The following is a 15592-nucleotide window of genomic DNA, read 5'->3' as shown; positions in this document are numbered from 1 at the left end:
AATTTAATATTCTTGATTATTTTTACATGTCACGCCTTCCCACCCCACCCCTAGGGGTACCAGGGGTGTCTTACCTCCAAAATATTATTTCCAGATTGCAAGTGATACTTGTACCAGGTTTGGTTGAAATTGCTCCAGGCGTTCGAGAGTTATGCCGGAACAAACAAACATACACACCCACACACATATATCCATTTTTATATATATATAGATTTACAGTATTAAAAATACAAAGTAATACATAGATCTACTTTTAAAGTTATAACTTACTTAATCTAACTAGGAAAGAATACATTTTAATCTTCTTCGTCAAAACCCAGACATTTATCTCTAAAGCTAAATAAAGAGTCCCTTGAAACCTCTTCTAAATCAGAATCTGAGTCCTCATCCAACAAATTGTCCTCTGTACCAACCAGTGCATTCTAATGCCACACTTGTTCAATGATTTAACCACGTCTTAGTTTTCACAGCATCCCATGAAGCTTTGATCCATTCACAAACTTGTGAAATGCTAGGTCTCTTCCTTCTTCCTGAGTATCAGCGTATAAGACCTCTTTCTCAGACCTAGTGCATCTTATATAGCGGCAAGTATGGTAATTTCGAAAGCTAATAATGCATTATATGATTTAGAAGAATTGAGTGATGAGGATTGAAGAAAAGGCAGACATTCTATTTACTAGTTTATTGGCATACACTTCCAACACAAGTTGTGTCGTAAATCTTGAACTGCATTTGGTAATTACATTTGTTGTTACCACTCTTTACATAGAATGTTGTATTGATGGGCAATGTAATGACATAAACATCAAAATTATGACTAAAAAATGAATAATATTATACAAAACAGTATATATACACACATTGATTACATGATCCCACATAACAATAATGGTAAGAAGACTTAAATTTGTTTGGATGGCATATAGTTTACCAGCTTTGCAAACCTTTTTTATTCACTAGTTCTTAATAGGAAAGGAAGAGAAATAAAACTTACTGATATAAATTCCTACCTCCTTTACAAAATTTTTGCTTTTTGTTGAGTACTGCACTATACTCTTCTACACAACAACTAACTGGTTTAGTAATCTAGTTCTAATTCTTAAAGTATTTTACAGAATTCATATTCTTCAAACCTAGTTTATTGAACTATTCCTAATGTGCAAATAAGATAAGGAATGTACCTAGTTTACTACTATTTGCTGATCAACAGTCTAGGCATGTCAAAGAGACATTTAGCAGTGACGTGTAGATGCATGGGCAAGAAATCCATACAATTCTGCACACTAAAAACTCAACACAAAAAAGGTGATAAGTGAAGTGTGGTTTCAGTATGAAAATAAAATTATCATGGTTTTTCAATAACATTATACAATATGCAGTACATGATAACAATAGAAATTTTAACATTGACAGTATATAGGTGATTTAATCTTTAAAATTTTCCTTTTAGCAAGGGAATTATTTTAATTATAACAGACAACAAATGTATTTACGAGTACCTGTTTCCTCACAAGAATAAATTAAAACATTTTTTAAATATATTTTGATATAAAATCTGAAAACTTCAACTTTTAATATAAATGTTACATCAGCTTAATTCTAAGAATTTTAAAACATGTTAGTGTTATGAGTGCCTCTTTAGAGTTCTTGCTTATAAAATTAACCAAGCCTTTACAAGACTGATATATCAATCTTGAATTATGAAAAAATTGTTCATCGTGTTGTACCTAGTATGTGTGGATAGATAGATAAATAGTTTTATTCACCTTTAGAATGAGTACATTCGTGGTTTCGTCATGTGTTTCATTGGATGATGTGTTAATTCATTGTTTAAGATTTCTAGCAGTATCAACTTTCCTTCCACCTTTGAGTTTTGATTGTGTTACGTGGTGTTTCTATAAACTGTGTGACTATAAACGTTAGACTGCATACATATTTGTACATTTGAACCAGTTTGTGATTTCAAATATGAATATTAAATAAATTTCTGGAACCATGAACACGTTCTCTTAAAATCATGTTTCTCAGAAGTTATTAACGTGCTACTTTCATGAAAATAGACACCAACTGAGAATAATAGCAAGATAAATTTGGAAAAAGTACATTTTCTGTCGTAAGTAATGATTTGATGTGTTACTAAGACAGTTATACCACAACATTTACAATGATATCAGTCATAATCACTATGCATTCTACACACTCCTTACAGACCTTAAGTACTTGTATTTAATTTTTTTTATTGCTGTAACAATTGTATCTGACCAATGTAGACAAAGATGCTAAAATGAAGTTACGGTATTGGATGGAATACAATCCACAATATACGTTGGACTTACAAAAATGAACTAATCAGTGGGTATTTGTCCAAAATTTTCCTGCTTAAGTAAAACATACTTTCCTTTACTATAAAAGTTGCATATCAAACATAGAGTAATGCAATGTTAGTGAAAGAATAACATTTATAAGAGGGGTCCCAGTACCCTGTCACACCATAGAAAATGCGATTTATTTGTATACATTGTGTGACAGGGACCATGATGTTAGTAAAACGAAAATACAACAGTTTTATCAGTCCAGGAGGCTGGTGGAAGTAAATTAAGGTGGGATCAAGAGTGTGTAACTTAATGAAAGTTAAGTGAAAATTCATTCACATGTCATAGTTTCTTTGCTCTTTCCACAAATAGACATTTTCGTTGCTACAAAACAAAGTGATCCTATTTCTGTGTAGTCTACTCACCCATTCAAAGATGTAATTCACAGTTTAGTTGTGCTTGTGTAATAATAACAGAACCAGACATTGTGTTAACATGTGATAGATAATTACTCTTTTTCACAACAATTTTCATTCCCTTTACAAGTTAAAAAAATTAGTTCCTCTCAATGGGTAATTACATTACAATAAAGACATAAACAGTTTGAATTTAGTGAACGCATGTTCTTTTTTGTAACAAATTCATTTAAAATCTATAATTATAATTATTTATAATTTTTTTATTTTAAATTTACACTGCATTATAAAATTGGATGTGTTTGTGGTAATTTTTTTTCTTTAAAAATCAAAGTATAGCACAGTAATTTATAATATTATTAGAAATATCGATGGGAAGAGTTCATAAATGTACTCCAGAGGTCAAATGCTTTAATAAAAACTGACATAATTTAAAATATAACATTTGGTATTTGAGTACATTCAAACATAACAAGAAAATATCAAATTTGAAATTTCTATAACCTTTCTAATAAAGTTGCTTTTATTAAGTTAGGATCATGACCTTTTGTTACCCATTCTTGTAAATGTTTCATTCTTTTTAAACAATTTCATTTAACAGAGATTAAACTTTGCCAATACACCTTTTAATTAATATTCTCGTATTAGTTTAGACTCAAGAAAGATAAATATTGTAAGCGTAATATAGTTGTGTATTGTCTGTTTATCAGTAACATTTTCGATCCACACTTTAAGATTTATTTAATCAGACATCTAGTTTCAAACTGAATGGAAGGTCTGTTTTTAAGCTTCAGCGAATGAAACTTCTTACTTTAATTGAGCATTTTCTGATTATATACATCAGAAAAGTATCTTTCATTGTTACGACGAGCTTGAATTGATTACAGACCTACTCATAAAGATTGTTCTTTAATTTAATAATTCGGTAGCAATTAGTTTCTTTACGGAATTTTCATTGGAAATGTGTAATTTGATTCTATAAAATTGCACTTTGATGAAAATGATATTGCAGAAGGCAGTGATTTGAAAAATGGTCATTTCAGTAAATAAGAATAATTTGTCTAGGTATTTGTACTGTATTTTTAATTGTAATCTGATTCTGTTACATTTAGTTTTCTGTGTATTTCTCCTAATCAAAGAATTGGTTCTTAGACCGTGCTACTTGCTTGTATCAAGCAATACAGACAAGCTAAGCTATGGGACATACACCTGCTAATATAGCACATAGGTTTAAATTAAATTTAAAAGAAAAAAAACACTGGTGTTCAAATAGATGATGTCATAGGGTCATAGGATGCAATTATTCAAGTCAACAATCCAAAGATCTAAGAACCTTTCTCTGTTCAAGAAGTTGTTGGTTTCCATATGTATTTCAATCACTTTGTTAATCATAATGGTGAAGTGAAAATGAGTGGATTACTTCTGAAGAAAGGAACATGTCAAAATATCCATGCCTTTCCTGGTATTCAAATGCAGAAACCATTTTGTAGAAGACAAAAGTAAACAGTGCATGGAGGAAGGCATGATTATATTTTATGCATTTTTTGACTATGTTTGATTTGCATTATTTCATTTTTGACTTCCTGAAAACCATATATCTTACTCAATCTATTGATTAAAATGGCACTGTGTGTGGTTATTATGAAATTATCCCATTTGTTTCCATTTCAAAGTAAGACAAGCCTGGATAACTAAACTTCTAAACTTATATGCGCATTGAAGTCTAAATCTCAGCAAACCAGATACAAACATATAATGACATTTCTGATATTGTTCAATAGTTTTATAAACATTAAAAAAAAAAAATAATAACAGCAGTGTTCCATATAATAGGCCTTGTATAATAGGTTGATTACAACATAAGATTATATTTGAGATTCTGTTATACCAATCAAATAGTTGCTGCGATATACAAGTGACTTATGTTCCACAAAGTATTGGTATTTAATGTATTACGAAATTTATATTTCGTTAACATTTGTATATAGCACAGCATGACAACTTCTCTTCCATACCTTTGTTTAAAAATATTGTAATTCATTGCTTTACTGCTATTTTTTGATCTGCTCACTTATTCATTTATTGTACATTTCTGAAGAATATGAATAAATTATGGAAGTTGATACATATATTTTAACATCCATAATAGCCATTCTTAAAATATATGTTTGAGCTTCATAATTTAAGTCACAGCCATTCCCAAAATATACATACATATTTACATAACTTGATCAACCTCCCCATCAATTTTAATGTTAGGAATTGGGTATAAAAATAAAAATGTTTTAAAGGTAATGTGTGTGTATCTTGAAGAAATAAAATTCACTTATCACCTTTTTCCCTTGATGTCGAAGTTCGTTATCTGAAAGGATTACTTAGTATTATACATAATTATTTGCTCCACAGTATGTCTTAATGATTACACTTAACTATTCAGCAGAATAACAACACCGTGTGTGTTGAAATTTCAAAACTTCAGCAGTCTATACATTGTTCCAAGACTAACGCATATGGCACCTAGAGTTGAAGTGACTTGTAAGGAGGAAGCACCGTTGCAATTTTCAGAAGTGCAGGAACAGACTTCCTGTCGTCCACCAAAACCTGCCTTGTAGTAGCATCTATCGTCATAATCTGATTTCTCCCAACCACATACCCTGATCACTCTTTCCTCTGCAGGCACTAGAAATAGGAAATGGTTGTCAAATACATTTATAGTAGATTAGATATGATCTTTACTGAGCGGACATGTTTTGCTATATATAAATACCCACCACCCAACATGCAGTAAACACTGGCAAAGGAACGCCTTAATGTCAATGCCCGTTACCTGTCTCATCTGTCTTGCTATAGTGTGATGTACCGACTTCATCTTTAATAGCCTCTGTCTCTTCTTCATGATCATGCGGCCAGAGCATGAAATATAGTACAAATTTTTCATTTGTGGTAAATTACACTGTCACCTACCTCACATATTTTTGTTTATCCACCCTTCTGGCACTTTTTATTCTCATTCTATTCCTATGTTTTATATGTATATATATGTACAAAAATGTGTGAGGTAAAAAAAAATAACCCCACAAAAATAAATTATTTAAGACAGAGAGAAAATAATTGATCTTTGAATATTCTAGGGAAGTTGAGGGGGATATGTAGCAGTTAAAGGATAAATTAATTGTTTTTTGATGTAACGTGTGGAACACAATACAAAACACAAAACAACATTTAAGATACTTTCTAGCTTGTAACTTATTCATGTATAATACTTCAATTTTTATGCAAATGACAATTTTAGATTCTTCACTAAACAAGATAGGATAAAGTTACAGCATTCCATTTAATTTTAAAAATTGAGATTCAGGGGCACACAGGACACACATCTGCATTCGACTACAGGCATCGACTGAAGTGTAAAATGTTAGCTGGGGAATGTTTTGTGGAACCTTGGGGTTAGCTGCTATGGTTTAACATAGTAATAATAAGATAGCTGGGGGGATGCTTTGTGAAAATGTTCTTACCCAGGGGGATACCATCCCCTGCATCTCCCCTCACTTCGAGCAGAGACTACAGGTTCTGAAATATAAACATTGCTTTATTTACCTTTAACCCAAAGTATACATTGTGTTCTTTTCTCCCCTCTTGTCACTTGGCAGGAAGGGTGGCTTGAGGTAAGGAGAAACAAGCTTCATGCTACATTGCGTTTGCCTTACCATCCTTCCTGTTGAGAAGTAATTCTAACAGCTGCAGATTGAACACAGCTGCCTCACCCATTGCCACTTGTTGAAAGGCATGGACCATTCAATGTGTCGTGTCTGTAATACCATGTCAAGTGTTTGGCATATTCTTACTGAATGTGACGATTTTACTTCCTCAGACAGACTTCTGATCCCAAATTGTTTTACATGTCTGTCGTGAGATGATGACACTGTCTTAACAAATATTTCAGGTTTTTTGAGAAGAGCAGGTCTCTCTCTTCCACTATCTTTGAGAATTTTTTTAGTGTATCCTTATCTTTTAAAAGTGTTGTGTTTGTCAGGTTTCTTTACAACCTTGCACTTTTAATCTTTGTCAAGGGACCCATTACACCCTATATTTTATCTCTTAGCTTATTATACAAGCTGTTTATTCCTGCTAAGGAAGTAAAATTAATTATCACTACAAATTATTTCAATTAGATATTTGTAGGATTGGGGGGGGGGCTTCAGCCCCCTTAGCCCTCCCCCTGGCTATGTGCCTGGATAAGCAGATATTTCTCTGTTACTGTGAAGGGTGAAAAATGGCCACATGTGCTGATGCACCCAAAAATTTTAATTAATTCATTCATAATTTAAATACATGCTGTGCAACATACACAATTAATCAATTTGGCAAAGATGAATGTTTGTCTAGACCTCTACACTGCTGACTAGACAGAGTTCATACCAGATGTTCAATTCTTGCTAGTGTAGGGCTACCATACGTCCTGGTTTTCCCGGACATGTCCTCTTTTCAGACTCTGAAATTTGCATCCGGGCAGGTTTTTACTTTCTGTTAAAATGTCCGGGTTTTCACTTTTATCCAATCATCATAGGTCAGAGATCACGAAGTTACAACTTTTCGAATCATTAAACGTCTGATGTTGGCAGTACTGGACGATGCGCTAAGTGTTAGTCGTTTGTTGTTACAGTTTCAAGTTCCGGTCGATGTGATTTCTGCGTCATTCGTTTGTTCGTGTTTCGAAGTGGAAGTTAGGGTTTGTGAACATGGTGAAAAACATTGAAAATTGCTCAGTGTTTCTTCGCCATTCCATCCCGCAATGCAAATGTAGAAAGACTCTTCTCCCTAATGCAGAGTCAGTAGACAAAAGAAAGAAACAGTTTGTCTGTGGAGTCACTTCGAAAAATTCTGCAAGTGCAGTACAATTACAAGGACATCAGCTGTAAAGAATTCCATGCCTACCTGATGAATGAAAAATAATTGTTGAAAAAGATAAGTTCTACAGAAAAGTCTGCTTGGGCTACTGTGAACAAGGAGCAGTTGGAAGGAAACAAATAACGAGGTACTGTGTTTCTATATATAAAAAGACTAATCCATAATACACAATCATAAGAATAGGTTAGTTCAATATAACAGGGTGGACGTCAATACTATAAAGTCAGGTTAGGTTAGTGGCAGTATAATACGTATCATGGAGAATAATATTTTATTTAATGGTGATAAATTGTGTGATTTATGTAATGTTTTCGTGTTTGTGAATAAATTGATGGTGTATGTGGCTTTCGAAGAAAATGTCCTCTTTTTAGCATTTCAAAATATGGTAGCCCTATGCTAGTGTGACTTTAAGTGTACAATCCATGCTGGATATTTCTTCTGTTTACAGTAGACAAAATCTATTGTAATCAATAGTACCCTGCTGTAAGTTCTCAGAAATATACTGAAACCCAATGGTTTTCTACTGAGCTCCTCTAGTAGAAAGTACAGCTACAATACATGTACAAGTGAAAATATTCTCTTCAGTATTATAACTGGCCTCCGCTGTATAGTGGTTGGCACAGTACACAACGATGTCAGGGACCCTGGATTCGAATCTCATCCTGGGTGTGGATGTTCTTTGTGAGTGAACCTTCATCAATTTCACCATATCATCACTGATTTATCATCTTCGCAATTAGTCAAAGGTGGCAGAAAGGTGATGTAAAATAACTAAATCAATCAGTTTTCAGTATTATATTCAACATGACATGGAGGGTGTTTAGCTTAACATGGTGACTATAAATATATAACTTTTCATTCCTCCTCATTTTTTTTTAAAACAATTTTTAGGGGAAAGTCTTACAGTACCAACCAGCTTACAGTTCTCACTTCCGCTGATAGATTGCAGGGTACTACAGTGACACGTGGAGGTATCCTGTAGTCATACCTCACATAGTTCAGGCACAATGTCTTTTGCTCAGTAGTTAGGGAACTGCGAGGTGTTGAATAAGTTTCACGATATTTTGAGTGAGAAAAGTTATCTTTATGATACCATTGGTTGTTCTTCCTAAGGTAAGTCCATCATGTGTTTTGCAATGCCTGTGAAAGGTACATGTGTTAGGTTAAGGTTTATAGTAAAAGTTATGTAATATATTCACTACATAGTGTGCCATCAAATGCAAGGTAACAACAAGTGTGTCATCCAGTACCGACCACCCCTTCGTCGTCCAGTACCGAGGAATATTAACTGTAGAAGAAAATGTGTTCTAATTTGAAGATAGTGGTCAGATCCTTTTTTTATCATTGCAGAGGAAAATGGCAACACCGAAGGGGAGGAAAATAGGAAATTGGGTGGAAGCAGTTATGAAGGTGGCTGTAGATGAAGGAGTTCCTAAAATTCGCATATGATTTGACAGAGCATCTAAAGCTACCTCATCAATTTTGTAATTGCATATCACAGTATTACAAAATATAGTTATTAGAATTGGGCAGACATTACTAATGTATATAGTTTCTTGTTTTATTGATTTTAATAATTGTTTTGAATTTCACTGTCATCCATATTTGGTGGTCGGTACTGGACGACATTTTTCAGTCTGTCGAAAATAATACATTTTTATTTTTCTCAATATGTAGCTATTTATAAGTAAATGTAAAACATATAATATATTTTTTTATAGCAAAGGAATTCTGGAAGAATAGAAAATTGCTTTGAAATTCACAGTTCTTTCACTTTAACAAAAGTTATAATCAAAATACTTAAGGTGGTCGGTACTGCAAGACTTTCCCCTATTTATATCTCTTTGAAAATCTGAACACAAACTGCCTATTGATCTAATGAAAACAGTAGATGGAATTTTCAGTAGGGTTGCCAATTAATTATGCTATTGTACTATTACAAGGGAGACTCAATGAAAACCTTATCTAGTAGATTTCTGTATGTAGAGTTGTACAAGTTTGCTGCATTTTACGTAGAACAGACCTATTGCTGATCTACATATATTTTAAGTTTGAGTTAGTGCCTGTATACCTCAAGAAGAATAAGTCTTTGTGGTTCCACATGCAGACCCTTCTGAGCCACTTCAAAGCCATTTTCAACCATTGGCCTGCGAACTGAGGCCATTGTCAAACTTTCTCCTCCATTAGTAAACTTGCTGATGTAGTAAGTATGTACAGATATATTGAATTATCATTTTCCGAGACGTTTATGTAAGCTTTAGGCTGACAGAAAACAAGAAACCACTCCGCTTCACACATGCAAGTGTGTAGAGGAGGCGCCATCTTTAAAATGCCAAAAATGGCATTCTGGTTGATCAGTGTTGCAGCCATGAGATGTCTTATAAATAACAGTTGATACCTCATGTAAATTTGAGCAACTTCCTTCTGTAATACACAGTTTACATATACATGAGTATACAGATGAATGTATTTTTAAATTTTACTTCTTTTTCTGCCTTCTCACTAATCATGGCAATGAGGATGAATGACGATTAGAGATGAAGCTGCACACAACACCTATGCCAGGACTCAAACTTATGGAGACAATCAGTGGCGTGATCATGAATCAAGCACTGAATGTGCTTAGCCATATACATGTATACACCCCATATTTGCATTACAGGCAACACTTCGTTTAGTAATTGTCATGAGGTCCTGAAATAGGCAAGCGAATTTTTGAACAACATTGTTCATGTAATTTCATGAATGTAAATATTCATTTGTTGTAATAATTATGGCTGTCTCTGAAAGGTGCAAGACCGTACTTGAAGTGAACATGCTCCGAAAATGGTCAGTTCAGTCTTGAAGTCATGGACTGGAAGTGAAAGTCTTTCAAACTCTGACTGCGACGCCAAATACGATCAGTAGATAGAACTGAGGACACTTTGTTCTTCCTGCATTTTGAACACTTGTTTTTCACCACAGAAATCACATTGCATTTTAAAATGTTCCCATACATTCATTTCCATACATTAGAAGAACTTCAACCAAAACTTGCTGACTTTCTATCTCCACGATTTCAAACAAATGAGCAATGAGTCCATGAGTCAAGTACTCAAGCCTACAATGCATGCTCCGCAATGTAGTCTCGATTGCTCGTTTAATTGGCACTTTCAAACTGCACTAGATGACGTCACTTCAAGCCTGCTCTTTGCATCCTTCAGACACAGCCTACATTTGTCAGCATTTGAGGTGGAAATTGTTAGCTTGAGGAATTTTTGCTCCAACCTTGGGGCTAGCTGGGGGAGGGGGGATGCTCCTTTGGTTTAACATCATGGCCATAGGCAGGAAAAAAGTTCGGGGGGATTCATTCATAATTGTTCCCATGGGCGTCGCCAGAAATTTGAATAATAGAAATAGCAACAATAATTATACAATAATAATTAAAATTTCATAATAATAAAACAATTTTATTCCATAATAATAATAATAATTATTATTATTCTTATATCCTTGAGATAAGGATTACCGCACAAGGCTGTGTGTACTGAAATGCACAATTATTATACTTTGTTATTAAATTTTAGATAACTTCAAGAAAAAGCTTTAAAAGTTAGATGGAAAGTTTTTGCTGTTTGACTTTAAAACTTAATTCTTAGAATTTTGAAAAGTGTGGAACCAGTTATTCTTTTTAAAAACTTATCCTGGTGCATGGATTGTAACCTCAATCGTGAACGTAATGTGCTAAGAAACTGCAGATGCTACTTTTGAACTCCTATCAAGAGGGAGTTTCAACTTTATCGGACAGGGAATTTAAAAGTTGGCAAGGGAATTTTGGGACAATCATAAGGGAATTTTCAGTCTATATTTCTTGTGACGCAGGAACAACACTGGAAAGAGTACAGCAAAAGTGAAAATGGAGGGGTCGCGGGTGAGCTACGATTCTGGGAATAAATCCGGTTTCTCTCAAGTTTCAGAATTCCAAATGTATGAACATTCTAGCTCAATCGTTTCAACATTGTCTCCTTGTATTTTTGCGATGGTTCGAAAAAAATTTGAAAATGAGTTACAGATTTTGGTGGTTTCTGAACTTCCATTAATCCAACATATCAGAAGTTTCGGGGTGCAGGGGGGGGGGTTGAACCCATGTTTAACATGGCTACAATGAGACAACTGGGAGGATGTTTTGTGACAAATTTTGCTAGCTGAAGTTTAATTAACACGTTTTTAAATTATATTTTGCCGGGACCTACATTATTTTATGTATAAAATAATTATGCAGAACTGAGTTACATATAAAGAAGTCACAACTGTATATTCATACTTACTTCCATGTACTTCAAAGTCAATCCATTGTGTAATCTTCCGGCATAACATATTCATGGAGCCTTTCCTTTGATTTGTGCAGTCTGTCTGGTATTTGCCTGGAGGGGGATTCAACTTGCATTCTGTATCGTTGTAACTGTTGCATACATAACAGGAAATACAGGAACCTGGAAAACAAAAAAGTTCATTAATAATCCATGAGAAAAATGCATCTAAAATTTCTAATAGGCATATTTAAAGTTTTCATATAACAAGGTTACAATAATTTATACTAATGATAATAAGATATTACATGTGAGTGTGCTAATAAAAATTTCATAAATAAATTTATTATTATTATTCCACCTTTTGGTTTCTGAATAAGGGTTTTTATGTGGTTATAACATTACATATTTTAATCCTGGCCTGTTTTTGCATGCCTAAGTTAATTTAATCCCATTAAAAAAATGTTAATGTTGGTTTATTTGGTCATGTAAATGGCATATTTTTACAATATTTTAGCTTTAGGTCATACACAAGTATGGGCATCGGGAGGGAGGGAGTCCATCCCCCTGCAAATTGGCATCATCGTTCATTTCAAGTTACAAAAGGCAGCAGACAGTTATTTTTATTGTTAATAATAGAAATAAAGTTCATTTAGTTGGTACTGGAACAGACTAATCAAAGTAAAGACTGTATTAGTTCGAAAAAATTGAGTGATAAATACAGAAACCAGGTTATATTTTCATATTCTACCATATAAATACAAAGAATACATGTATGTACAGCTTTCAAAATTCCAAAAAATATAGTTTTGGGTGAGAGATCACGGTGGCTCAGTAACGCGTCCGACTACCATGCTCAAGGTCCCGGGTTCGATCCCCGGCCGGTTCAAATCCGGGAACTTTTCTAACGATGGAAGTGGCCCCGGCGCCCACCCAGCGTCGAATAACATGGGTACCTGGGGGAAACCCTGGGGGGTAAAGTGCTGATCACATCACCCCCACTCACGACCGGATCAAGAAAGTGTGGGGCGTTACCCCCACACCCCCTATACGCCTTCATGGCGTGGTGCTATGCACAGGGGAGCACTTTACTTTTTTACTTTTTGAGAGATCACACAATATAACCTAAATATGAATATAATTTTCTCCTAACTTTTAAAGTATTTTTGTATTGAATGAGGAAATAACAAAATACAATAACCGTGTTTCAGTATACTAACTGCATGAAATGTATAAGAAATATTGGAAAATAGGGTGCTGGATATTCACTCGTACAGTGGATCAAGTAGCAAAGTCTCCCCATTTATATAATAATAAACTATTTCGAAAAAAATGTTTATTTTTATTAGTATTATTGTATAGTAACATTTATAACCATGATATAATAATAGTTATTATTTCTATTATTCAACTTTTATCAATGGCCTGAGCCCTCATGCAAAAATTTCTGGCGGAGTCCATGTATACCAGCATATTTTTTGGTCATGTATATTTAGTGTTTTTTAGCATGTCATCAGATATTCTTCATAAAATCATGCTCGTGAGGTTAAAATAATATTGTTTGCCTTCTCCCCTTTTCTTCAGTGGCGCAACCACAGGGGGGCATTCGACGGAAGTCAATTCTAGGGGGAGAGGCAAACATTGATGGCCAAGGGAACCTGCTGGGGCCACAGAGGAGCAATTGCCTCCTTCGATTTCAAATTTTATACATATAAATATACATTTCGTAATATTTTCTTTCTCGCTTCGCTCGCAATACATGCTTTTCTCAGTCTCGTCAAGTTCAGAGCCGTAGCTAGGGGGCGGCGGGAGTCGGCCATGGTTGCCGAATGATCTAAATGAAAAACAGTTGTGAAAGAGAGAGTGCCTTGGCGTCCCGTGATATTATTTGCACTCTATTGGAGGGGGGAGGCAAACATCGATTGCCAAGGACACTTGCAGGAGGCACAGAGGATTAATTGCCTTCATGCTTGTAAGAAACAGACTCGAAATCTCTGTCTGATACTTCAGTGTCTTTCATGGTCGAGTTGTCCGTGGAACGGCGGCTATCGCGCCGGGAAGTGAGAGCGCATCTGTCGGTATTTAGACCCACAGCTGTACTCTGACCTTGGCACTGGACGCGTCAGTGCTTCAGTATTCAGATGGCTGTTTGTACAATTTTGCACGTGTTCGTGAAGTGTTAAGGTGTTAACAAGTTGTTTTGTTTTAGTATTACTGGTGCTTTTCTGCAGTCTAATAATGCCACGTTATAAGTACAATATAAAACAACGAATTTTTATGTACAACTTTTACGTCATTACGTATTCTTGTAGAGAAGTTAGAAAGAGTTTTGAAGCAGAATTCCCAGATATTCCTGTTCCACACAGAGACACTGTCGAACTTGTGAACAAATTTATGGAATAAGGGTATATTCTCGATAGGAAGCGAAGGGTGAAACGACGTGTGCTTACTGGGGAGAAACTAGACGACGTTGGAGCACGATTGGATTGGAACACATTCCTCAAAAATCCCTCCGTCGACTTGTACAGAGGAATTCGAAAGAAAAGCCTCCCTTACGGTTATGCAACCCGGTATTTTATATCGTCTAGTTTCGCCTGGTAGAGTAGTTCCCGAGAGGAGCAGTGTTTCCAAACCTATAACCGTAGTGTTTCCAACCCCGTATTGGTTGGTTGGCTGTTGATTTGGTGTTTTAAGTCCACAATGAACAGTATGACTAATCGGGACTGGACCTACAGTTTAAAGTGGGATCCGAACCACTTTGTGCCTCCACCGGGACCCCTTGATTACAAGGCGTCGACGCTACCACTACGCCATCCAAGCCTGTATTGCTTCGTAGAAGACGAAACCTTCACGTAAATTCTTCATTCGTGATTTACATTTGGTTTACAAACTCACATTACAGGACACTCTTTTCCTGTATTGCATGTTTTCTGGAGCATTTATTTTTCCTTCTGTGGAGAAAATTCTGTTATTATTTTACATCTTATTTTTCGCAGCTTCTCTACCATTTATTGGCTAATCGCAACAATGAGGATGAATGATGACTCGATGGAATTGATAAAAGGACAGTCATAAAGGAACCATGGGGAGCTAGATTCATATTTTTATTATTACTAATATATTTCTCTTTTTTTACTTTACTTTTGGCTAGTCGCAACGATGAGGATTAGTGTATGATAAAATTCATGAAGGAACACTCATAAACAATCATACCCAGGCCGGGACTCGAACCCGGGAATTTCGGCAGCGAGATCAAAAGCCGACGGCTTACCACGCTCGGGCACAGCGGCGGCCAATTATTATTAGTGATATTGTCCCAAATAGTGTATTTTTCCACCATATTCTTTCACACAATCATGAAAAGGATGAAAATTAAAATGTTAAAATACCTGCCTACGTTGTTTTTTTTAGCTTGCAATATAAAGCCCTACTGCACGAAGCTAAATTGTGGGAATACGAAACAGAACCAAGTTAACATATCTTGGCCGTGGAAAGTGTTAATAGAAAATCTAGAAAAGAGCCATTTAACAGTTGCCTGATTGCTTTTCCATTTGTTGTATGGGAAGAATTGTCTGAAATGTGTGTGTAGTGGCAGGCAAAAGAGAATACAAAGATCGAATAGAGAGGCAACACTGTCATTGTTCTGCACTGCACAGACCACGCGTCT

The 15592-nt window shown here is 35.0% G+C and overlaps 1 protein-coding gene across 1 annotated transcript in view; it reads right to left on the bottom strand.

Annotated features, from left to right (window-relative positions):
• Positions 1 to 667: 667 nt before the first annotated feature.
• The window catches only part of LOC146003320 (uncharacterized), a 76653-nt gene continuing 61728 nt past the window's right edge, over positions 668 to 15592 (bottom strand). Inside the window, exons 2-3 of the mRNA XM_083141585.1 lie at positions 11944 to 12108; positions 668 to 5407 (exon numbers count right to left, since the gene is read on the bottom strand). Of these exons, the coding sequence (XP_082997711.1) occupies positions 5196 to 5407; positions 11944 to 12108 (377 nt within the window). The 3' untranslated portion in view covers positions 668 to 5195. The remainder of the gene's footprint in view (positions 5408 to 11943; positions 12109 to 15592) is intronic.

Source organism: Lepisma saccharinum, chromosome 20, assembly GCF_977018435.1.
Source record: "Lepisma saccharinum chromosome 20, izLepSacc3.1, whole genome shotgun sequence".
Classification (NCBI taxonomy): domain Eukaryota; kingdom Metazoa; phylum Arthropoda; class Insecta; order Zygentoma; family Lepismatidae; genus Lepisma; species Lepisma saccharinum.
The sequence above is the reverse complement of the archived record's forward strand: the minus strand, read 5'-3'. Positions and strand labels throughout refer to the sequence as shown.